The sequence below is a fragment of the Urtica dioica genome, chromosome 11 (assembly GCF_054948205.1).
Source record: "Urtica dioica subsp. dioica isolate 48M chromosome 11, U.dioica_male_clone48M_v1_H2, whole genome shotgun sequence".
Lineage (NCBI taxonomy): Eukaryota > Viridiplantae > Streptophyta > Magnoliopsida > Rosales > Urticaceae > Urtica > Urtica dioica.
The window spans coordinates 9,108,137-9,133,580 of NC_142766.1; the positions used below are offsets into that span (position 1 = coordinate 9,108,137).

The 25,444-nt window shown below is 39.2% G+C and overlaps 2 protein-coding genes and 1 pseudogene across 2 annotated transcripts; all 3 read left to right on the forward strand.

Annotated features, from left to right (window-relative positions):
- Positions 1–1,601: 1,601 nt before the first annotated feature.
- On the forward strand, positions 1,602–9,297 carry LOC149381051 (indole-3-acetaldehyde oxidase-like). Its single transcript, XM_089630128.1, has 10 exons — positions 1,602–1,925; positions 2,313–3,914; positions 3,990–4,243; positions 5,592–5,801; positions 5,943–6,161; positions 6,571–7,536; positions 7,778–7,873; positions 7,973–8,071; positions 8,169–8,358; positions 8,923–9,297. The coding sequence occupies exons 1-10, from the start codon at positions 1,769–1,771 to the stop codon at positions 9,147–9,149; spliced, it is 4,020 nt and encodes a 1,339-aa protein (XP_089486254.1). The 5' UTR covers positions 1,602–1,768; the 3' UTR covers positions 9,150–9,297.
- A 4,589-nt stretch (positions 9,298–13,886) lies between these two features.
- LOC149381052 (uncharacterized) lies at positions 13,887–16,417 on the forward strand (annotated as a pseudogene).
- A 1,416-nt stretch (positions 16,418–17,833) lies between these two features.
- LOC149381053 (abscisic-aldehyde oxidase-like) lies at positions 17,834–24,336 on the forward strand. The gene is made up of 10 exons (XM_089630192.1): positions 17,834–18,158; positions 18,551–20,152; positions 20,345–20,604; positions 20,688–20,897; positions 21,001–21,219; positions 21,717–22,682; positions 22,922–23,017; positions 23,121–23,219; positions 23,319–23,508; positions 23,958–24,336. The coding sequence occupies exons 1-10, from the start codon at positions 18,002–18,004 to the stop codon at positions 24,182–24,184; spliced, it is 4,026 nt and encodes a 1,341-aa protein (XP_089486318.1). The 5' UTR covers positions 17,834–18,001; the 3' UTR covers positions 24,185–24,336.
- The last annotated feature ends 1,108 nt before the right edge of the window (positions 24,337–25,444 follow it).

Below are 25,444 nucleotides of genomic sequence, written 5' to 3' on the forward strand. Positions count from 1 at the left end.
ACTTTGTTTTGGAGTTGTGCACTGAAATTGTGCATTTTGTTTTGGAAAATATTAGTGCACTACTGCTGTTTTGTTTTGGAAATGTGCACTGAAATTGTGCAGTTTGTTTTGGAAAATATTAGTGCACTACTGTTGTTTTGTTTTGGAAATGTACACTGTGAAATTGTGCAGATTGTTTTGGACAAAAATTAGTGCCAAGAGTTGTGCACTATTACAATTTCTTTTGGAAAATATTGTGCAGTTTGTTCACATATTACAGTACATAATTTAGATTCAACATACATTCCTCTTTTAGATTCAACACATAATCAAATATAATTCATTTACAACACATAATTTAGATTCAACATACATTCCTCTTTTAGATTCAACACATATCACAGAACATAATCAAATATAATTCATTTCATTCCTCAATACATAAACAACGTCCACAGCCTTCATTTCCACCGAGTCTTCATTTCACATTAAAACCAAGTCTTCATTTCACAGTACAGAGCCTTCATATTAAAACCAAGTCTTCATTTCACATTCATTACAAAAGGTACTACACTCAAGCAAATCCAAACAACGCCACACTCAGAAGACCAACAATAATTAAAACCAATTGTAGCCTGAAAGTCCTAGTTCGAAGCAACTTAATCTCACACTCCTGCTTGTTCTTGTTCCTGAGAAATCCGGGAATTATCTCCTTGGATCTTGCACACATTTCAGGATCTTTTCACCGAAAAAGTGCACCCGCTTTCATTCTATGAACCAAAACTTAAACAAATAAGAAGAAGAAAAAATGAAAGTATTCCACAACCAGGTTCAGAATGAAATTGTGTACCTTTTTCTTCTTGCACGTATAAAACCTCCTACCAGGGTTTGCATTGGTCCATGAACAACACACAACCGGCGGAACGCCACAGTCACACGCATACCTCCATTTTTCCTCTTCCATGAGGATTTCGCGATTTCAAGATGAAGAAGACGAGTGAGAAGAAGATTCTGGTTAGAAGAAGACTGAGATAAATCGAAATCAATCTACGGTTCCAACAAGAGCTATTTCACGATTTTGAAGTTGAAGATTCTGGTTAGAATATGATTTCTTTCGATCTAGGGTTTTGGGCGTAAGACGATTTCTGAGAAGAAGTTTGGGGCTTTTAATATTTGAGTAGGTATGAAATAAATTCGATTCCTATTTAATACTCAGACAAACAATTAATTCATTCCTTTTTTTTATTAATAACATATTTGGTAAAAAAAAATGTTTGGTTTCATAGGATATAGACACGTGTCTTTACGTTTATACTTAACCGAACTAGTAGTAACAGAGGAACCAAATGTTAATATTAGGTATTTATCCCGACGAAAAAAAAAATATAGATATTTAAATGTATCCAAACGAAAAATATAGATATTTTTTTACGCAATTTGCTCAATTGGAAATATACCGCTCACTCTAAATTCGCTTTAATCACGAACGTACGAAATACGTGTAGACAACAACGGACAGTGACAAAAATAAATTTAATTTTGGAAAGAAAAATAGACATGGGTCTTTATTTGTAGTCGAGTCGTGCCCGACTTTTTTTGGCACTGTGATAACGATGTCTAGCTCGTACGACGCAAATCAAGATGTGGTCACAATCATTAGATACTCATTCTCCGAAGCGAGCTTTATATATGTATATCAACCATCATTAAGAATGATGTACAAGCTCAGACTCAAGCGGTGGTTATTTTTTTCTGGAGTTCTTTGCTTCAACACGGTTTACTTTCGATAATGGACGTCGACGCAGAATCAACAGCTTGTGAAGGCTTAATCTTTGCTGTTAATGGAGAGAGGTTCGAGCTTCCAAATCTCGACCCTTCCACCACTCTCTTCGAGTTCCTGCGCACTCGCACTCGCTTCAAGAGTGTCAAGCTCGGCTGTGGTGAAGGTCTCTCTCTCTCTCTCTCTCAATTGGTTTGTTAATCTTATCCTGTGTAATGGCTGTATTTTTTGCTTGTAAGTTCGTTCTGTGATGGTCATAATTGTTCGATGTTATGAAATTGTGAGAATTTGACTCTTAATCGTCTCATTCGCACTCTTATCCAATCCAACCATTGCTTTGTTCTCTAATCTTCTGCTTTACTTATTCCTGATGATTCTTTCCAACAAGAAAGGAGAGTTTTGACTTTTACTAACACACAGAGTCATGTTGTCTTTCAGTCTATTTCCTAAATCACTTGCTAAAATAGAAACAAAACCCTTTAGTTCTGATCATTGAAACTCGAGATTATGTTTTTTATCTGAATGTGATTGAAACTGTGTTTTCCGATTCCAGGGGGTTGCGGTGCGTGTGTGGTGTTGGTGTCGAAATACGACCCGAAATGCGATAAGGTCGAAGACTTTACGGTGAGCTCGTGCCTGACTTTGGTGCGGAGCGTGAACCGATGCTCCATCACCACCTCCGAGGGGCTGGGAAACCTCCGAGACGGCTTCCATCCAATCCACGAGAGGTTCGCCGGCTTCCACGCGTCCCAGTGCGGCTTCTGCACTCCCGGGATGTGCCTTTCCCTCGTCTCCGCCATCGCTGCCGCCGAGAGAAAAGAAGACCGTCCCGAGCCTCCCCATGGCTTCTCTAAGCTCACCGTCTCAGAGGCCGAGAGAGCCAACGCTGGGAATCTCTGCCGTTGCACCGGCTATCGCTCCATCGCCGATGTTTGCAAGAGCTTCGCCGCCGATCTCGACATCGAGGATTTGGGCTTCAACGCCTTTTGGACAAAGGACCAGTCTAAGGATGAGAAAGCGAAAAGCCTGCCCTTTTACGACCGTTCAAAACCGGTACCTGCGTTCCCGGAGTTTCTGAAGGAAGAAACTGGTGTGGATCTCGGAACGGATCGATGGTTATCTCCTCGGACCATCGATGAACTGAAGAACGCACTATCAGCCTCGATAGGGACGAAGACTAAGATTGTGGTTGGTAACACGGGAACTGGTTACTACAAGGAGATAGAGCGGTACGAGAGGTATATCGATTTGAAGCATTTGCCTGAGCTCTCGGCCATAAGGAAGGATTCATCCGGGTTCGAGATCGGATCGGCGGTTTCGATCGCCAAAGTCATCGAGGCATTGAGAGAGAGCGATGGACAAGGTGAATTTTGCTCTGGGGGTGAGACGGTGTTTCGTCAACTTCGTCGCCATATGGAGAAGATTGCTTCGCCTTTTGTGAGAAACTCTGCTAGCATCGGAGGGAACTTGGTGATGGCTCAGAGGAGGAAATTTCCTTCGGATCTCGCTACGATACTTCTCGCAGCAGACGCCACGGTGGAGGTGATGACGAGCGGAAATTGTCCCGGGCATAAAAGAATCACGTTGGAGGAGTTTCTAGAAAGCCCTCCGTTGGATTTGGATAGTGTTCTTCTGAGCGTCAAGATTCCGAACTGGGATTCATCCGAAAAGGATTCTCTGCTGTTCGAAACCTATCGTGCTGCCCCGAGACCCCTCGGGAACGCGCTGCCATATTTGAACGCCGCTTTCTTGGCCGAAGTCTCTCCGTGCAGGACCCATGAAAGAGTCTCGGTGGTGACAAGCTGTCGACTTGCTTTTGGAGCTTACGGAACGGACCACACGATTCGAGCAAGAAAGGTCGAAGAGTTTTTGTCTGGAAAAGTTTTGAACCACGAAACCTTATACCAAGCTTGTAATTTAGTAAGAGCTTCTGTTGTTCCCGAAGAAGGCACTACCAGTCCCGCTTACAGGTCGAGCTTGGCCGTGGCTTATCTGTTTGAGTTTTTCAGTCCAGTCATTGATGGTACAGCTGAGATTATACCAAAGGAGGATAACATATTCTTATCATCGGGAAAACAAATTATCGGATCAAGCAGCGAGTATTACCCTGTGGGAGAGCCGGTCACTAAATCTGGAGCAGCCCTTCAAGCTTCTGGTTCGTATAAATTTGATATCCTTAACTATTAGTCATAAAACAAGCAGTCGTCAGTCTTTAATTTCATTTGTGTAGGTGAGGCTGTGTTCGTAGATGACATTCCTTCCCCACCGAGCTGTCTATACGGATCATTTATTTACAGCACAGAACCTCTTGTGAGAGTCAAAGGTATAAGGTTCAAGCATACGGACCAACCAGTTGTTGAGATTATTACTTTCAGAGACATTCCTGAAGCCGGAGAGAATGTGGGATCTCTAACCATGTTTGGCTTCGAACCTTTGTTCTCTGACAGCATTGCTGAGTATGCTGGTCAGCCTATTGCTCTTCTGGTAATTCCCTGCTTCAACTGAACAATATTATAGCCAGAGTCATTCTTTGCTAGACGATTGTTATTTCGTAGTTTAGTTTCTTTTTTTGAAACGAGACTCTTTATATTAACAGGGCATTAAGCCTAATTACAAAAGCGACGTGCGAGAGCACAGCCGGACCGTGTCTTACCTCCCACAAAGAACCAAGAGGCCGGTCAAAATAAAAAATAAAAAAAAAACTTTACAAAAGAGAGTGCAAAAGCGCAGCCGGACCGTGTCTTACCTCCCAGAAAAAACCAGGAGATTATTTCTTAGTTTCCTTATGGGGTATTGTGGTTGAGATTCTGAGGATAACCGTTGAGTATTGTGGGTTCCTTCTCAAAACCAATTAGCAATGAGAATTAGAGGAGGTATAATCTTTGCTAAGTCTTTCTACTTTATCGACGTGGGATCCTTAACATATCTTCTCAAGATGGTGGCTCTTGCGCTCAATCATATTTGGCTCTGATACCATGTTATTTTTGGACCGGTTCACATCTGAGTTTTGTGGGCTCTGATACCATTTTAAGTATCATCTCAAAACCAATTGGCCGAAGTGGAGCAACTCATGACCTTATAAACCCTTCTTAATTCTAATTTTTTTTAAGAAACTGTATATGTATTAATTTATCAAAATTGATAATTACAAGCAGAGTGAACTGGCCTATTTCAAAGATCTGGACAGCACGCCAGCCCAGTTTAAGAAGGAACCGACATAGAAAACATGTCTGAAGACCTTCCTTCCGACAGAGAAGAAGTTAAAACCGTTACAAGCGGAATACAACCACAGTGCAATATTTAAATTGATGTTGTCAATGAGCCTGTTGAGATCTCAGTCTTCGTCTTGAAAGAACCTGAACGCTCTAAATATTCCAAAGTCCTGTGTGATTACCGAATTTTGCCGCTGCACTCCACTTCCAGCCCATCAACAGAGAGTAATTCAAGATGGTCGAACAGCTCGGCATTGGATCTGATCCATTGTTTTTGCTCTCTTAGAGACTATCAACCAGCCAAAGATTTGAACTTCCTTAGGTTCCAGGGACTTCCAAAGTAGCTCCGCAAAAGGAACATGACGCTCAGAGGTAGGCTCCGTCGCAGAGATTTTGAGGAGAAATTGGCGGCGGCGTCCAGCCAAGTGACTTTGAGGAGAAACTGATCCCCTTGCGACGTTCCAATAACTCGAATGCTTCTGTTACCTATCTTTCGGTCAGATTTCGTGGTAGTAGTCTCAAGTCCCGCTTGAGGTTCCCAGTTATCTTGCCAGTCATGGTGGGGGTGATTTACCAATCTCTTTTCAACGTGAGGTCCCTAACATTAACATCTTTATCAGGTGGCAGATACCCAAAAACATGCGGACGAGGCTGCAAAATTAGCGGTGGTTGATTATGGATTTGAAAATTTACGGACACCCATTTTAACCGTCAAAGAGGCAGTTGAAAGATCGAGCTTCTTCGAGGTCCCTGCTTATCTAATGCCAAAACCAGTTGGCGATATATCGAAAGGAATGGCTGAAGCCGAGCACAAAATTGTCTCTGCCGAGGTACTTTTGAAGTGCTTAGTTTGTTTGTTTGTTTGTTTTTTTATTTTTTATTTTTTATTCTATCGAGTCATTTTCTTGAACATACATCAATGCATGCTATGATATTTTTAACTTTTCAAACTTTTTTTTGTAACATCTTAGATCAAGCTCGGCTCACAATACTATTTCTACATGGAGACACAAACTGCGCTTGCTGTACCAGACGAAGACAACTGCATGGTGGTTTATAGCTCAAGTCAGTGTCCGGAGCATTCGCACATGGTTGTTGCAAAATGTTTGGGAATACCTGAGCACAATGTCCGTGTTATCACAAGAAGAATTGGCGGCGGATATGGTGGAAAGGCCATGAAATCAATGCCTGTAAGTGTTCAGTTATAGCCCAAGAAAATCAACAGGTTTTTATTAAACGGGTTGAGGTTGTCAGTCTTATTATTCATAATTATACTTTATTGATTTTTATCTCAAGAAAGATAATGAGCATGACCTTGTTAATGGAAGCATTTGATAAGAGTCACAATCCTAGCTCTCTTATTGCGTAAATGGGTTAGTTTGTTTTAGATAAGAGCAAGCTTCACTCTAAACCGCTGTGTATTCTGTAGATTTGTTGTCCATGTTAAGATGTTATATTATTCACTCTGTAACAAAAAGAGGATGCTTTGTCAATGATGTTTGGTTCATACCCATCTCATTCGATACTATCAGGAAATGCATGTATGCATTCATCATAATTTATATTTACATTTAATTAATTTAACATTTTATTATTCAGGTTGCAACAGCATGTGCACTTGCAGCGCATAAATTAGGGCGCCCTGTGAGGACATACGTGAATCGCAAGTCTGATATGATAATGACCGCAGGAAGACATCCCATGGAAATTACCTACACCGTCGGATTCAAATCAGACGGCAAGATCACGGCGTTGGACCTGAAAATACTGATCAACGCGGGCTCCTCTCCCGATATGAGCCCGGTAATGCCGTCCAGGATGATGGCCACAATCAAGAAATACGACTGGGGCGCTCTGTCCTTCGATATAAAGGTCTGCAAAACAAACCACTCAAGTAAGTCTGCGATGCGGGCCCCGGGACATGTGCAGGGATCGTTCATCGCCGAAGTCATAATCGAACACGTTGCTTCTTTCCTCTCCGTGGAAGTCGACTCAGTTAGGTGCCGGAATCTTCATTCCTTTGAGAGCCTCTGCCTCTTCTATGGGGGTGCCGTCGGAGAAGCTCCTGAGTACACTTTGCCCATGATATGGGATAAGTTGGCTGTGTCTTCGAGGTACAAGGAACGGACCCAGTCAGTTGATGGATTTAATTACCGTAATAAATGGATCAAAAGAGGTATATCTAGAGTGCCAATCATGTATCAAGTGATCGTCAGAGCAACTCCTGGTAAAGTCAGCCTTCTGCAAGATGGGTCCGTGGCCGTTGAAGTCGGGGGGGTCGAAATGGGGCAGGGGCTTTGGACAAAGGTCAAACAAACGGCTGCTTATGCTCTCGGCTTGATCGGCTGCGACGGAAGCAGTGACTTGTTGGATAAAGTGCGGGTCATCCAGGCTGATACGCTGAGCGTGATTCAAGGAGGTTTAACGGCCTGTAGTACTGCTTCCGAAGCAAGCTGCGAGGCGGTTCGACTCTGTTGCAACGCCCTTGTTGAGAGGTTAACACCTCTCAAGGAAATCTTGGAGAAGGAAACGGGTTCCATCAAATGGGAGGCTCTTATCTCTCGGGTAACTACAATCAGCTAAAAATGAAATCTTCCCAAAATTCAAATGCTTGATAAGTTTATTTTTATATTTATTTATTATTGTTCTGTACTTCTAAGAGTTTCGGTTCTTTCATCTTCCGTGTCATTATTCAACTTCAAGTGCCTTCAGCAGCCTCTAAAATCAAGTATTTTTCATTCTATCTGTTACATACTTCAACTACTGATTTGATTAGAGAAATTTGGTTCCTTTTTCCCTCATGCAGGGTCACATGACATCTGTGAACATGTCAGCGAATTCTTTATACACCCCAGATTCGTCTTCCAGGCAATATTTAATCTATGGTGCTGCAGTTAGCGAGGCAAGCCTACTATCATCACAGCATTTTGTTCATCCACTTCCTTTGTAAAATACTCAAATGGTTGTATCAATGAAGCCTGAATAATGTTACCCTTCACAGGTTGAGGTGAATCTTCTGACTGGGGAAACCACAATTTTGCAAGTGGATATCATCTATGACTGTGGACAGAGTCTAAACCCTGCGGTGGATCTGGGACAGGTGAGCATATTTTAGTCTTCTATCCGTGTATGCAGACAGTATTTTATGTGTGAGTTCAATACTATAATTTATAAGCCGGTTGGTGGAATTGTTGCAGATTGAGGGAGCTTTTGTTCAAGGAATCGGGTTTTTCATGCTCGAAGAGTATCTGACAGATTCCAAGGGATTGGTAGTTTCCGACAGTACATGGACATACAAGATACCTTCAATGGACAACATTCCGAGACAGTTCAACGTTGAAGTTCTGAATAGCGGTCATCACAAGAAACGCATCCTCTCTTCAAAAGGTGAAACAAAAAATAGTCGGACCAAAAATATTGCTTTTGTTTTTTGGGCTTTCTAGATATATAGCCATATGAAAACTCTAGTTTTGTCATATAACCAATTTTGATAAATTTTAAGTAAATAGCCACGAGATTTACTAACAAAACTAAAAAGACATTAATAGTTGTAAATATTCATTAATAACTATAAATAACCATCAAACTCTAAGGGCATAAATGTAATGCTAAAAACGTCAAAACAATGCGACATCACTATAATGGCTATTTACTTAAAATTAAGAAAAGAATGACTATTTAGCAAATCTTTAAATTTTGGTGGTTTGGTTACTCAATTAATTGTTTTTTAATCTTCAAAGTAGTCGCTAGAGTAAACAATTGAGTTGAAACCAAGTAGTGACATGGATGATAAAATCCTAGCTCCTTACAAGAGAATTTGGTTCATATTGTTTAAATTCCAAATTCTTAGGGCTCCGTATCTCTCAGTATACTACACATATTGCCTTTTAGAGCTCGACTTAGCACTGAGGTCTGTCTCGATGAATAACCTGAAGTGTGTTGTATGCGCAGCTTCTGGTGAACCGCCGTTACTTCTAGCGAGTTCGGTTCATTGTGCCACAAGAGCCGCGGTCAAAGAAGCTCGGAGGCAGTACCTTTCATGGGGCGGTGTTGCAAAGGAAACTGATTCAGTGAAGTTCCAGCATTTGGATGTTCCTGCAACATTGCCGGTTGTCAAGGAGCTCTGCGGTTTGGACATGGTCGAGAGGTACTTGGAGTGGACTATGAGCAGAAAATGAAGCAAGATTTAGTAAGATTTTATTGCATTGTTTTTTGCCTTATAATCATGTATACAAGTCCAGTATTACTATACATATATATCATGGCAAATTAAATGATGGGTCATTCATTAATAAAGAAATAAATGATTATCTTTTTGTATTCTCACTTAGTTTTTTTTTTTCAAGTCAATAAATCGAAGACTTATGTTGTGAGAGGAAAGGAAATTCTGATACCCTTATTATTATTAACTTGACATTTATATAGGCTGGTTGCAAGAGTTACAGGTAAAATAAATAAATGGCCCATTAAAAATTGTTTTTTTCAAAAACTGACATGTGTTTGGTAAACTGTTTATAAAACAGTTGCTGATAACAAAAGTTAATTTAGCGTTTCTTAAAATAAATATATTATAGTAAAAATACTAAAATAGACATGTTCTTAAAAATTAAATAATAATTATTAATATATTTATTTATATGCATATATATGAAAAATATTTTTTTTTCTAAAAAAAATCAAAGAGAAAAAAGATAACGTAAAAAGTTAAATTACTATTGGACTCCAACGGCCAACGACATTCCAATAAAATGCACAAATATTTTTTGAACAAGTTTCACTCTTAGATAGAAACACTTTGTACGAGGATATTACGGTAATTTGTATAGTAAACTTAAAAACACTTTTTCCAAAAAAGCTAAGAATCTTGCGTTTCCATTTTATGTACAAAATCTAAAATCTCTTTTGAAGTTTTTTTGTGAAAACAGTTTTGCCAAACACCAGATAAGTACTTTAGTTTTTTCTAAAAACAAAAACATGGCATTTTAATCTCAACCAAACGCAGTCAATAACTGATATCGGGGTGGGTGTAAATCCTGATACAATTTTTTTTCCTCGAGAATACAATTTGCTTGAGCAGATTTCCTTGCATGATTGAAGCATTTACATATAAATTCAGCTTTCTAGTTGATAAAAAATGTACCTAATTGTTGAAATACTTGAAATTTAGTTAGTCAAACACACGTGTGTAACTAGTCCTAATTAGTTCGCAGTTTCCTTGACTGCTTCAAAGAAAGGGATTGGGCTCGTTACACGTTCCAGCATTCTCCATGGCGGACCTCTGGAGAGATTGGACTAGTGTTATATAGGTCCGGTTCTAAGGTCTTTTGAAGGACCCTTTTTTGTAAATTTTATTTCCATTCTTGACCGGCCTCCTGGTTCTTTGTGGGAGGTAAGACGCGGTTCGGCAGTGCTTTCGCAGCCCGCTTTTGTTATTAGGCTTTCAGTCATGTTTATATAAAGATTCTTGTTTTAAAAAAAAAGAATTAGTTCCTGATTGTTAGTATTAATTATTATTATTTATATTTATTTATTAGGCAGAAATAATATATTTTATTGAGTAGTTAGCATATTGTTATCTGATCTTAATTCTCTGGGATTTAGTTTGAGCGTGTACTATATATATACTGATTCCAGTAATGAGAAAAATTATTCCGTACTATTATATCTGCTTTTATGGTATCAGAGTTATACACAAATATATAAGGAATTGAAGTTAGACGAAGGTTTGCCAAATTTCGCAGCGAGACTTGAGCACCAGATCCGCGCAAATCTATCACCACCATCAGGTCTGCCATCTGCAATTAGTTAATTAATTGGAAGAGTAAATTAAATTAGCTCTTCTCCGATGCCAACTCCTCTATTTTTCACCTCTCGCGCAACCACAACCACCACTAGTAAATTAAATTAACTTTGTAAAAAATTAAATTAATTACATATTAAGTTAAATTATCTTTGCAGTAAATTAAATTAATTAGAAGATAAAATTAAATTAATTGTTCTTCACAGCATATCTATTTTGCTAACTAGCTCAATCAACCTACTAATATTAAGAGAATAGCCAAAGTTTCATTTAATTAAGGGAATATCTCATATTTTGTACACTACCTAAATTACCCTTGAAATCCTACTCACCCAACTCAAATTCACTCTCTCTCTCTCTCTCTCTCTCTCTCTCTCTCTCTCATGATGTCGTCTACTTCTCTGACTATCTCTCCGCCGGCGAACGACACGTCTCCTCAACCTCCGGAGGCTCCGTCGGAGGCGCCGGCCACATCGAACGCGACTCAAAAGATTCCGTCGCCTCCGCCGCCGCAAACGACGGTGACGGTCGACTCGCCGCCTCCACCGACTCAAACGACGATGCCGATAGATTTTCCGCCTCCACCGCCTCGCGTTTCATGCAGCGATCGAGCCTCCGACAGAGTGTCCGGCGATGATTAGGGGTTTTCTAGGGTTTTCTGTTTTAAATTGTGGTTCGGGTTCGCTGATGGTGGAGAAGAAGAAGATGATTCGCCGATTTTGTTGATTCACTGTAAATTCGCGAATCAGTTAATTTAATTAACTGGCTGTTGAGTTAGGTTAATTAATTAACTTATTGGTTGAATATTAGCTTAGGTTTAGATTTTTTTGTGAGTAAAGTTAATTTACTAAATGATTGAATTATGAATTAGGTTAATTAATTGAATGCTTTGAATATCAATTGACTTAAGTTCTTATTTTTGTAAATTTTTTGTGAATTTCAAATCCTTCACGAATCAGTTAATTAATTAACCTAACTCACTCAAGTACGTTAATTAATTAACTGATTCGTGAAGGAAGCGAGGGCATTATGGTATGAGCAAAAAATATGGGCTATTTGCTTAATAAAATAAAACTTGGGCTATTCTCTCAATAAGAATAGTAAACTTGGCTAGGTACAACAAATTTCACATTACATTTGCGCAAATATGTAGGTTATTTTACGAAATTTATGTTTGATTCTTAAAAGGGCAAACTAGCAACGTAGCCATTTTGAAACTTGGCTTTTGAAATCTAGCCAACGTTTGGTAAATTTTGCAATCTAGCCATTTACTGAAATTTACGGCTGTAAAATACCTAATTTACCCATTTTCTTATACTTACGTGATCAAAGCACTAGCCCACGTTTGACCGATTTATATTGTATACAGCAATTTAATTTCAGATTTTTGAATTCATAATAGGAGATTCGGTGATGTAATTAAAAGGGAAATGAAATATTTATTGATTGAATAAGTCAAACAGGATAATGAATACACGTAATTACTCATGACCGGTTCAAAATTTGAAAATAAATTTGGAAAACAAAAAAAAAGCATTAAATGCGTATTAAAGGAAAGGAAAGAAATCGGCTCTACCTGCACATATGTAAATTTACCATAATTAACAGAAATTAACAAAGCAGCGGAGATTAACAAAAATTTACAAATATTTACACTGTATTTGCTTACACGGCTATAATGTTCATTAAAGAAATAAACGCTCAATAACTAAATTTGCCAAATATAGAATTTTTTTTTAAATTCGAAATATATACACGTATTTATATTGTATACAACAATTTAATTTCAGATTTTTTAATTCATAACAGGAGATTCGGTGAGTAATTAAAAGGGAAAGGAAATATTTATTGATTGAATAAGTCAAACAGGATAATGAATACACGTAATTACTCGACCCGTTCAAAAATTGAAAGTAAATTTGGAAAACAAAAAGACCGTATTAAATGCGTATTAAAGGAAATGAAAGAAATCGGCTCTACCTGCACATATGTAAATTTACCATAATTAACAGAAATTAACAAAGCAGCGGAGATTAACAAAAATTTACAAACATTTACACTGTATTTGCTTACACGGCTATAATGTTCATTAAATAAATAAACGCTCAATAACTAACTTTGCCAAATATAGATTTTTTTTTTTTAATTCGAAATATATACACGTGTATTAACTTCGAAAATTTTGAATGATCAAACGTGGGCTACAAGTTTTTTAAGCCAAATTCTAGTAGAGGATATTATAGTAATTAACATCTTACATAATTAAGACACGTCATCATTTTTTGCTAGAGTGAAAATTTGGACGAAACGTTGGCTAGATTACAATTTCAACGTTTCAGGTGGCTTAGTTCGACTAATTTTTCTTCTTAAAATTAGGTTTAAAAAATAATAAATACTAGTAAATGCGTTAAATACTTTATCTTTACTAGTACTAGAGTGACAAGGCCTATTATCCCATGACGCTCTTCAACCATTTGCTAACCCTACACGGAAAGTCTTAAATGCACTAAACAAATGAACCGAAATATTAGGCAACAGATTAGAAAAAAGTTCCAACATCATATAAAATACGTTTATTAGAATAAGACCAGACACATCACACTATAAATGCGTAGGCAATATATAAAAGTATGTCTAAAAAAAAAGAGGTAAAGAATGACATGTAAACAAAAATATTAAAGAACTCTTTAAGAAAATAAAAAGAAAGGAATTAGCAGACGGTGTGTATTTGTCTTTTTAAGATGTGCATGAATAACTAATATAAAATATTAATTAGAATGTATTAATAATCGAATTGATCTTTCACTTAAATTGGAAAGAGCAAATGGCGGCAAAAATACCTATATTTTTCGTTTGGATACATTTAAATACCTATACTTTTTTTTCGTCGGGATAAATACCTAATGTTAACATTTGGTTCCTCTGTTACTACCAGTTCTGAATGGACGGTCTAGATTACTTTGAGAATAAAAATCCGTTATTGCGTTATTTATTTTTATTATTTTGGTTGTTTATAATAATTTTATTTATTATTCATTTCCGAAAACAAACAAAAAGATATATCAGAACCCTAAAGCCCCAAATCAGAAATTTGAAAATTTAACACGAATCGACGATGGTTGAAGAGGGGTGTAGTGATGGCGAAGAGGAATTCGTACTCGGCGAGGAAGAGTATGAAGACGATGGTGAGCACGAGGTCGACCTTCAAAACACTACTCATCATCATCAATGGTGGTCGTCGGTGAACGAGGTTTGTAACGTTGTCCACGATGCCCAGGAAGAGTCAGACGGTTCGTGGAATGAGAGCGAGTTGGATAGTCTCTGTAGCGACGATGAAGCTGAGACAAGCCGAAAGAGCAAAAAAGAGTACAATCCACGGTCAAGGTTAGAGGACTTTAATTTCAAACTAGGTATGGAATTTCCATCAATGGATCATGTGAGGAAGGTTCTGAAAGAAGTATTTATTTAGAACAATAGGGACTTCAAGTATGTATTCAATGAACGAAATAGATTACGAGCAAAGTGTAGAGGAAAAGGTTGTCAATGGTTGATATATGCCAAGGTTAAGAATTCTGATAACAAGACCATTAGGATTAATACCTTAGTAGACAAACATGACTGTGGTATTGTGTTCGATAACAACCTTGTGACAAGTCGGTGGTTAGCGTCGCATTTTTTGGAGTATTTTCGTCTCAATCTGAATATGGACTACACAAGTTTCAAGAGTATGGTGTGCGCACAGAATTTCAGCAACGTCTCCAAGACCAAGTTTTATAGAGCAAAAAACAAAGCTAGAGAAGCATTAGAGGGATCGGTGAAGGATCAATACGCCATTTTAGATGATTATTGCAAGCAATTAACACTAACTAACCCAGGTATTATTAAGCTAGATAATAATATGTTATGTTTAAGTCACACATAATATGTTATGTTTAATTTTGGTGTGTATATGTGCAGGTACTACTGCATTATTGAAGACTTATCTCGATCACGGGAAAAGGGTGTTCGAGAGAGTGTATATATGCTTCAAAGCATGTAAAGATGGATTCAACAAGGGTTGCAGACCGTTGCTAGGCTTCGATGGATGTTTCTTGAAAGGGTACTATAAAGGTATGTTACTTGCTACAATAGGGATTGATCCAAATAGTTCTCAATATCCTGTAGCATTTGCAGTGATTGAGAAGGAAAACACAGAGACCTCAACATGGTTTATGAAGCTTCTTCATGAGGATCTTGAAGTTCAGAATGAAAGTTGGTTCACTATGATGAGTGACCGACAAAAAGGATTGGAGAAAGCTTTAGGTGACGTTTTTTCCGGTGCTGAGATAAGGTTATGTGTTCGTCATTTGCATGCAAACTTCAAAAACGAGCATAATGGGCTGCTGTTAAAACAAATGTTATGGTCTTGTGCACGAGCAACAACAAAGCCAGATTTCAATCACAAAATGAATGCTATCAAAGAAGAGGATGTAAAGGTTTATGACATTTCAGGACAACAGTGAAATGTGATATGCTTTTAAACAATTTATGTGAAAGCTTCAACTCAGTTATTATACCTGCAAGAGACAAGCCGATAGTGACTCTCCTTGAGAAGATCAGATTTTGGTTGATGTGTCGATTTGCAACGAAAAGAAACTTAGTTGAGAAATGGCATCACCCAGTTGGCAAGCGAGGATCATTGAGAAGCACAATAATATTGCAAGACATTGTCAATCTACATTAGCAGGTTAGTAGTTGAGTTAGTATTGTTGAAAGTATAATTAATTTTGGTTTTTTTTAGTTGAGTTAATTATTTGATAATAATCTTGGATATTGTAGGTAATGCCAAATTTCAGGTCACCTTTCTTGGAGCCGAGACCTTTGTCGTTGACTTGAGGGCCAAACAATGCACTTGTCGGGGGTTTGAACTAAATGGCATTCCTTGCCCTCATGCGTTGTCTTGTATTTGGGCATCCGGACTAGATATCATGGCATTCATCGACGATTGGTATAAAAAGGAGGCGTTCACTGCAGCGTATAGTGGCATTATAGAGCCCATGAGCAGTCCGGAAAAATGGCCGGAACCTGGAAAAAATCACATTTTACCACCACCGGATTCAGCATTACCGAGCAGACCAAAAAAAAAAAAAAGAGGACCAAGGCTTCCGACGAGCCACCTCCTGGGCATTCTGATAAGAAGCATACTAGGAAGGGACAAGTCATCAATTGTAGCAAGTGTGGACAAGCTGGACATTCAAGACCAACTTGCAAAAATGCGAGTATCGAGAAGGTAACCTGTATCATATTTCACAGTTCACTTGACTTGTTCACACTCATAACACATAGCATAATACGTCGCAGGTAAAAGAAACAAAGAAAAGAGGAAGACCACCCAAGAGTAACCCTACCCCAGAGACTGTGAAAAGAAATGAATGACGGGCGAGACAAAAATCCAAGTCCAACGCCTCATCTTCTCAGCCACGTCCATGCCCTGATACTTCATTTCAGATGCAAAAAATATTAGTGCACTGTGAAATTGTGCACTTTGTTTCGGAGTTGTGCACTGAAATTGTGCAGTTTGTTTTGGAAAATATTAGTGCACTACTGCTGTTTTGTTTTGGAAATGTACACTGTGAAATTGTGCAGATTGTTTTGGACAAAAATTAGTGCCAAGAGTTGTGCACTATTACAGTTTCTTTTGGAAAATATTGTGCAGTTTGTTCACATATTACAGTACATAATTTAGATTCAACATACATTCCTCTTTCAGATTCAACACATAATCAAATATAATTCATTTACAACACATAATTTAGATTTCCTCTTTTAGATTCAACACATATCACACTACATAATAAAATATAATTCATTTCATTCCTCAATACATAAACAACGTCCACAGCCTTCATTTCCACCGAGTCTTCATTTCACATTAAAACCAAGTCTTCATTTCACAGTACAGAGCCTTCATATTAAAACCAAGTCTTCATTTCACATTCATTACAAAAGGTACTACACTCAAGCAAATCCAAACAACGCCACACTCAAAAGACCAACAATAATTAAAACCAATTGTAGCCTGAAAATCCTAGTTCGAAGCAACTTAATCTCACACTCCTGCTTGTTCTTGTTCTTGAGCAATCCAAGAATTATCTACTTGGATCTTGCACACATTTCAGAATCTTTCCACTGAAAAAAAGTGCACCCGCTTTCATTCTACGAACCAAAACTTAAACAAATAAGAAGAAGAAAAAAATGAAAGTATTCCACAATCAGGTTCAGAATGAAATTGTGTACCTTTTTCTTCTTGCACATATAAAACCTCATACCAGGGTTTGCATTGGTCCATGAACAACACACAACCGGCGGAACGCTATAGTCACACGCATACCTCCACTTTTCCTCTTCCATGAGGATTTCGCGATTTCAATATGAAGAAGACGAGTGAGAAGAAGATTCTGGTTAGAAGAAGATTGAGATAAATCGAAATCGATCTACGGTTCCAACAAGAGCTATTTCACGATTTTGAAGTTGAAGATTCTGGTTAGAATATGATTTCTTTCGATCTAGCGTTTTGGGTGTTTTGGGCGTTTTTGGCGTTAGACGATTTCTGAGAAGAAGTTTGGGGCTTTTAATATTTGAGTAGGTATGAAATAAATTCGATTCCTATTTAAGACTCAGACAAACAATTAATTCATTCCTCTTTTTTAATAACATATTTGGTAAAACAAATGTTTGGTTTCATAGGATTTAGACACGTGTCTTTACGTTTATACTTAACAGAACTGGTAATAATGGAGGAACCAATTATTAACATTAGGTATTTATCCCGATAAAAAAAAAAAAGTATAGATATTTAAATGTATCCAAACAAAAAATGTAGATATTTTTTTACGCAATTTGCTCAATTGGAAATATACGCTCTCTAAATTCGCTTTAATCACGAACGTACGAAATACGTGTAGACAACAACGGACAGTGACAAAAGTAAAATTTAATTTTGGAAAGAAAAATAGACATGGGTCGTTTATTTGTAGTTGAGTCGTGCCCGACTTTTTTGGCACTGTGATAACGATGTCTAGCTCGTGCGACGCAAATCAAGATGAGGTCACAATCATTAGATACTCATTCTCCGAAGCGAGCTTTATATATGTAGAACAACTATAAATCAAGAATGATGTACAAGCTCAGACTCAAGCGGTGGTTATTTTTTTCTGGAGTTCTTTGCTTCAACACGGTTTACTTTCGATAATGGACGTCGACGCAGAATCAACAGCTTGTGAAGGCTTAATCTTTGCTGTTAATGGAGAGAGGTTCGAGCTTCCAAATCTCGACCCTTCCACCACTCTCTTCGAGTTCCTGCGCACTCGCACTCGCTTCAAGAGTGTCAAGCTCGGCTGTGGTGAAGGTCTCTCTCTCTCTCTCTCTCAATTGGCCGTTTGTTAATCTTATCCTGTGTAATGGCTGTATTTTTTGCTTGTAAGTTCGTTCTGTGATGGTCATAATTGTTCGATGTTATGAAATTGTGAGAATTTGACTCTTAATCGTCTCATTCACACTCTTATCCAATCCAACCATTGCTTTGTTCTCTAATCTTCTGCTTTACTTATTCCTGATGATTCTTTCCAGCAGGAAAGGAGAGTTTTTGACTTTTACTAACACACAGAGTCATGTTGTCTTTCAGTCTATTTCCTAAATCACTTGCTAATATAGAAACAAAACCCTTTAGTTCTGACCATCGAACCTTGAGATTACCTTTGTTTTTATGTGAATGTAATTGATTTGTGTTTTCCGTTCCAGGGGGTTGCGGTGCGTGTGTGGTGCTGGTGTCGAAATACAACCCGAAATGCGATAAGGTCGAAGACTTTACGGTGAGCTCGTGCCTGACTTTGGTGCGGAGCGTGAACCGATGCTCCATCACCACCTCCGAGGGGCTGGGAAACCTCCGAGACGGCTTCCATCCAATCCACGAGAGGTTCGCCGGCTTCCACGCGTCCCAGTGCGGCTTCTGCACTCCCGGGATGTGCCTTTCCCTCGTCTCCGCCATCGCTGCCGCCGAGAGAAAAGAAGACCGTCCCGAGCCTCCCCATGGCTTCTCTAAGCTCACCGTCTCAGAGGCCGAGAGAGCCAACGCTGGGAATCTCTGCCGTTGCACCGGCTATCGCTCCATCGCCGATGTTTGCAAGAGCTTCGCCGCCGATCTCGACATCGAGGATTTGGGCTTTAACGCCTTTTGGACAAAGGACCAGTCTAAGGATGAGAAAGCGAAAAGCCTGCCCTTTTACGACCGTTCAAAACCGGTACCTGCGTTCCCGGAGTTTCTGAAGGAAGAAACTGGTGTGGCTCTCGGAACGGATCGATGGTTATCTCCTCGGACCATCGATGAACTGAAGAACGCACTATCAGCCTCGATAGGGACGAAGACTAAGATTGTGGTCGGTAACACGGGAACTGGTTACTACAAGGAGATAGAGCGATACGAGAGGTATATCGATTTGAAGCATTTGCCTGAGCTCTCGACCATAAGGAAGGATTCATCCGGGTTCGAGATCGGATCGGCGGTTTCGATCGCCAAAGTCATTGAGGCATTGAGAGAGAGCGATGGACAAGGTGAATTTTGCTCTGGGGGTGAGACGGTGTTTCGTCAACTTCGTCGCCATATGGAGAAGATTGCTTCGCCTTTTGTCAGAAACTCTGCTAGCATCGGAGGGAACTTGGTGATGGCTCAGAGGAGGAAATTTCCTTCGGATCTCGCTACGATACTTCTCGCAGCAGACGCCACAGTGGAGGTGATGACGAGCGGCAATTGTCCCGGGCATAAAAGAATCACGTTGGAGGAGTTTCTAGAAAGCCCTCCGTTGGATTTGGATAGTGTTCTTCTGAGTGTCAAGATTCCGAACTGGGATTCATCCGAAAAGGATTCTCTGCTGTTCGAAACCTATCGTGCTGCCCCGAGACCCCTCGGGAACGCGCTGCCATATTTGAACGCCGCTTTCTTGGCCGAAGTCTCTCCGTGCGGAAACCACGAAGGAGTCTCGATGGTGACAAGCTGTCGGCTTGCTTTTGGAGCATACGGAACGGACCACGCGATTCGAGCAAGAGAGGTCGAGGAGTTTTTGTCTGGAAAAGTTTTGAACCACGAAACCTTATACGAAGCGTGTAATTTAGTAAGAGCTTCTGTTGTTCCCGAAGAAGGCACTACCAATCCTGCTTACAGGTCGAGCTTGGCCGTGGCTTATCTGTTTGAGTTGTTCAGTCCAGTCATTGATGGTACAGCTGAGATTATACCAAAGGAGGATAACGTATTCTTATCATCGGGAAAACAAGTTATCGGATCAAGCAGCAAGTATTATCCTGTAGGAGAGCCGGTCACTAAATCCGGAGCAGCCCTTCAAGCTTCTGGTTTGTATCAACTTAATTAAGAGCATGATTTCCTCTACTATTAGTCATAGAACAAGTACTCACAAGGCGTTGCATTATTGTAGTTTATGATTTCGCGTCTAAAAATTGTCTGGCAAAACTTTCTTTATATGATGACTCGATGACTGCTGTTATTTACTACATTCATGTAACACATTTCTTTCCACTGTGTAGGCGAAGCTGTGTATGTAGATGACATTCCTTCCCCACCGAGCTGTCTATACGGATCGTTTATTTACAGCACGGAACCTGTTGCAAGAGTCAAAGGTATAAGTTTGAACCATAAAGACCAACCAGGTGGCGTTCTTGAGATTATTACTTTCAGAGACATTCCTGAAGCCGGAGAGAATGTGGGATCTCTGACGATGTTTGGCGCTGAACGATTGTTCTCTGACAACATCACTGAGTGCGCTGGTCAGCCTATTGCTCTTCTGGTAATATTATAGACAGAGTCATTCCTTGCTAAATGGTCATTATCCCTTAGTCTTTTATTTTATGAGGATAACAACTTTATCAGGTTGCGGATACCCAAAAACATGCGGATGAGGCTGCAAAATTAGCGGTGGTTGAGTATGGATTTGAAAATGTACAAACGCCCATTTTAACCGTCGAAGAGGCAGTTGAAAGATCAAGCTTTTTCGAGGTCCCTTCTTATCTAATGCCAAAACCAGTTGGCGATGTATCGAAAGGAATTGCTGAAGCCGAACACAAAATTGTCTCTGCCCAGGTATTTGTTAACTGCTTCTTTAGTTTTTCTATTTCTATTGGGTCATTCTCTTGCTCATACATCAATGTATGCTATTTTTTTTTTTTTTTTGGTGACATTTCAGTTCAAACTCGGCTCACAATACTATTTCTACATGGAGACGCAAAGTGCCCTTGCTATACCAGATGAAGATAACTGTATGGTGGTTTATACTTCGAGTCAGGCTCCTGAATATTTGCACCGCATCGTTTCAAAATGTTTGGCAATACCTGAACATAATGTCCGAACTATAACAAGAAGGGTTGGTGGTGGATTTGGTGGGAAGGCCGTAAAGTCCATGCCTGTAAGTATTCAGTAAAACCCAGCGTTTCTAGTAATACTAGTTGAGATTTTTAGGCTTATCGTTCGTCATTATAAATTTTAAACTAAGAAAATAATGAGCTTGACCTTCTTAATTCAAGCATTTGTTTGAGAGTCATAATCTTAGACCAAATGGGGGATAGCTCAGGTGGTGAGCACCTCCACTTACACCCAATGTTCCCCTTCAAAAAATAAAAAATAAAATGAAGTCTCAGAGTCTTGGCTCTCTTATTGTGAAAATGGGTTATTTTTTAGACAAGAATAAGGTTCACTCTGAACCGCTGTATACTGTAGGTTTGTTGTTCCTGTTTGTTTCATACCCATCACCTGCGATACCGATGCTTGATGGATTGTATGTGATTGTTCCTCACAAAAGAAGAAAAACAAAGTTCGATGAGTATTTCTATATGCGCTGTCAGGAAATGCATCTACTCATTCATGATAATTTATATTTATTTAATTAATTTTACATTTATTCAGGTTGCAACAGCATGTGCACTTGCAGCACATAAATTAGGGCGCCCAGTGAGGACATACGTGAATCGCAAGTCTGATGTGATAATGACCTCAGGAAGACATCCCATGGAAATAACCTACACCGTCGGATTCAAATCAGACGGCAAGATCACGGCATTGGACCTGAAAATATTGATCAACGCGGGCTTCTCTCCCGATATAAGCCCGATAATGCCGTCCAATATGATGGGTACGATCAAGAAATACGACTGGGGCGCTCTCTCCTTCGATATAAAGGTCTGCAAGACAAACCTCTCGAGCAAGTCCTCGATGCGGGCCCCGGGTGAGGTACAGGGATCGTTCATCGCCGAAAGCATAATCGAACACGTTGCTTCTTTCCTATCAGTGGAAGTCGACTCAGTCAGGCACCGAAATCTTCATTCCTTTGAGAGCCTCAGGCTCTTCTATGGGGGTAGCGCCGGAGAATCCCCCGAGTACACTTTGCCTTCGATGTGGGATAAGCTGGCCGTGTCTACAAGCTTTGAAGAACGGACTCAGTTCGTGGATCAATTTAATAATTGTAGTAAATGGGTGAAAAGAGGTATATCTAGAGTACCGATCGTGCATCAAGTGACTCTCAGAGCGACTCCAGGAAAAGTTAGCATTCTAAACGACGGGTCCGTGGCTGTTGAGGTCGGGGGGGTCGAGATCGGGCAGGGGCTTTGGACAAAGGTGAAACAAGCGGCCGCTTATGCTCTCGGATTGATCGGCTGCGACGGAAGCAATGACTTGTTAGATAAAGTGCGGGTCATACAGGCTGATACGCTGAGCTTGATTCAAGGAGGTTATACGGCCGGCAGTACTACTTCCGAATCGAGCTGCGAGGCGGTTCGACTCTGTTGCAATGCCCTTGTTGAAAGGTTAATACCTCTCAAGGAAAGCATGGAGAAGCAAACGGGCTCTGTCAAATGGGAGGCTCTTGTCGCTCAGGTTACAGGATTTGAATGTTTGATTAAGTTTTACACTTATTTATTTTTTGTTTCTTAACTAATTTGTGATATTGAATTGACATGCATGTACTTAAAACAATTCGGTTCTTCCGTCTTCAGCGATTATTTAAATCCAAGTGCCTTAATGAGCTACTGAAATTAAAAATTATACATATGTTTGTTAAATACTTCAACTACTGATATTATTAAAGCTATCTGATTCCTTTTTCACTCATGCAGGGTCACATGACATCTGTGAACATGTCAGCAAATTCTTTATACGTCCCTGATTCGTCTTCCATGCAATACCTAATCTATGGTGCTGCAGTGAGCGAGGCAAGCCTACTATCATTACAGCATTTTGTTCATCCACTTCTTTTTGCAGTAAATATTCAACTGGTTGTAATCACTGATACCTGAATAATGTTACCCTTCACAGGTTAAGGTGAATCTTCTGACTGGGGAAACTGTAATATTGCAAGTAGATATCATTTATGATTGTGGACAGAGTCTAAACCCTGCGGTGGATCTGGGACAGGTGAGCATGATTTGTCTTTTATCCGTTTATGCATAGACAGCATGTTATGAATGAGTTCAGTGCTATAATTTGTAATCCGGTTGGCGGAATTGTTGCCAGATTGAGGGAGCTTTCGTTCAAGGAATCGGGTTTTTCATGCACGAAGAGTATGTGACAGATTCCAAGGGATTGGTAGTTTCTGACAGCACGTGGACGTATAAGATACCTTCAATGGACAACATTCCACGACAGTTCAACGTCGAAGTTCTGAATAGTGGTCATCACAAAAAACGCATTCTCTCTTCAAAAGGTGAAACGAAATATTTTGACCAAATATATTGCTTCTGGTTTTTAATCTTTAAAGTAGTCGCTACAGCCTGCAGTAAACCATGTAGGTTAAACCAATATAGTGACACGGATGATAAAATTCTATAGGGCTCCTTAGCTCTTAGTATACTACACATGTTGCCTCTTCAAAATGTTTTTAGCTACCCATTTAGAGTTCGACTTATTTACTCAATTAATTGTTGTTTTTCAATCTTCAAAGTAGTCGCTAGAGTAAACAATTGAGTTGAAACCGAAGTAGTGACATGGATGATAAAATCATAGCTCCTTACATGAGAATTTGGTTCATATTGTTTAAATTCCAAATTCGTAGGGCTCCTTGGCTCTCAGTATACTACGCATATTGCCTTTTAGATCTCAACTTAGCACTGAGGTCTGTCTCGATGAATAACCTAAAGTGTGTTGTGTGCGCAGCTTCTGGTGAACCGCCACTACTTCTAGCAAGTTCGGTTCATTGTGCCACAAGAGCCGCGGTCAAAGAAGCTCGGAGGCAGTACCTTTCATGGGGCGGCGTTGCAAAGGAAACTGATTCAGTGAAGTTCCAGCATTTGGATGTTCCTGCAACATTGCCGGTTGTCAAGGAGCTCTGCGGTTTGGATATGGTCGAGAGATACTTGGAGTGGACTATGAGCAGAAAGTGAAGCAAGATTTAGTAAGATTTTATTGCATTGTTTTTTTGCCTTATATCATGTATACAAGTCAAGTATTACTATACATATATTTATCTTGGCAAATTAAGTGATGGGTCAAAAACGTCATTCATTAATAAAGAAATAAATGAGTATCTTTTGTATGAGAAATTTCATTTTCTAGACGCAAAAGTTATGAAAATATCTCAATTAGACCCGTTAGTTAAAAAATATCCAAAATTGGACTTTTGTACCAATTTTGGACGAAAATACCCTTAATTCAAAATAAACCATCTCTCCATCTATTTTCATCTCTTTCATTCTCACTCTCACTTTCTCTCCACACCAAAGAACACCAAATCCGACGTGAGCCCCATTCCAACGCCCAACCACACCAAATCCGACGAGTTTCAACGCCCACCACACCAAATTCGATCGAATTGGAGGTGAGTTTTTTTATTTTTTTAAGGTTGATTTGAATGAGATTTGGAGGTGAGTTTTTTTTTTTTTTTTTTTTAAATCTGGAAATTTCCGATGAAGACCATCGGAATCCATCGGATTCGGTCGGATCCGACCGAATCCGATGATCTTCATCGGAAAGTCCCAAATTTAAAAAAAAAAAAAAAAAAAAAAAAAATTCACCTCCAAAGATGGATTCCGACACGTTCCGACGAGTTCCGATGGATTCTGACACGTTCCGACGAGTTTTCGAAACCCTCAAAAACTATGGATTATTTGAAGCTCGACCACCGAAAGTTCTAATCATAGCGCAACTAATTCGAAGGTGACAAGAATTGTGATGAAGATGATTTAAAAATGAGAGGAATATGGGTTATTTGAATTTCAATGGTATTTTTGTCCGAAAAGTGTCCAAAAGTCCAATTTCAGATATTATTAAACTAATGGGTTTAATCTTGATATTTTCATTGTTTTTAGGTCTAGAAAATGAAATTTCTCTTTTGTATTCTCCCTTGTTTTTTTTCAACTAAGTCAATGAATCGCAGAAGACATATGTTGTGAGAGGAAAGGAAATTCTGATATCCTTATTATTAACTTCACATTTATATAGGCTGATTGCAAGAGTTACAGATAAAATAAATAAATAACTGATATTGGGGTGGGTGTGATACAATTATTTTTCCCTCAAGAATACAATTTGCTTGAGCAGATTTCCTTGCATGATTGAAGCATTTACATATAAATGCGGTTTTCTAGTTGATAAAATATGTACCTAATTGTTGAAATACTTGGAATTTAGTTAGTCAAACACAC

Bases quoted from the DNA above. Each gene is read 5' to 3' on its own strand.
- LOC149381051 (XM_089630128.1), top strand. From the start codon at position 1,769: ATGGACGTCGACGCAGAATCAACAGCTTGTGAAGGCTTAATCTTTGCT. The intron at 7,874-7,972 runs GCAAGCCTACTA...TACCCTTCACAG, and splicing joins ATGGTGCTGCAGTTAGCGAG to GTTGAGGTGAATCTTCTGAC. The intron at 8,359-8,922 runs GTGAAACAAAAA...TTGTATGCGCAG, and splicing joins ACGCATCCTCTCTTCAAAAG to CTTCTGGTGAACCGCCGTTA.
- LOC149381053 (XM_089630192.1), top strand. From the start codon at position 18,002: ATGGACGTCGACGCAGAATCAACAGCTTGTGAAGGCTTAATCTTTGCT. The intron at 23,018-23,120 runs GCAAGCCTACTA...TACCCTTCACAG, and splicing joins ATGGTGCTGCAGTGAGCGAG to GTTAAGGTGAATCTTCTGAC. The intron at 23,509-23,957 runs GTGAAACGAAAT...TTGTGTGCGCAG, and splicing joins ACGCATTCTCTCTTCAAAAG to CTTCTGGTGAACCGCCACTA.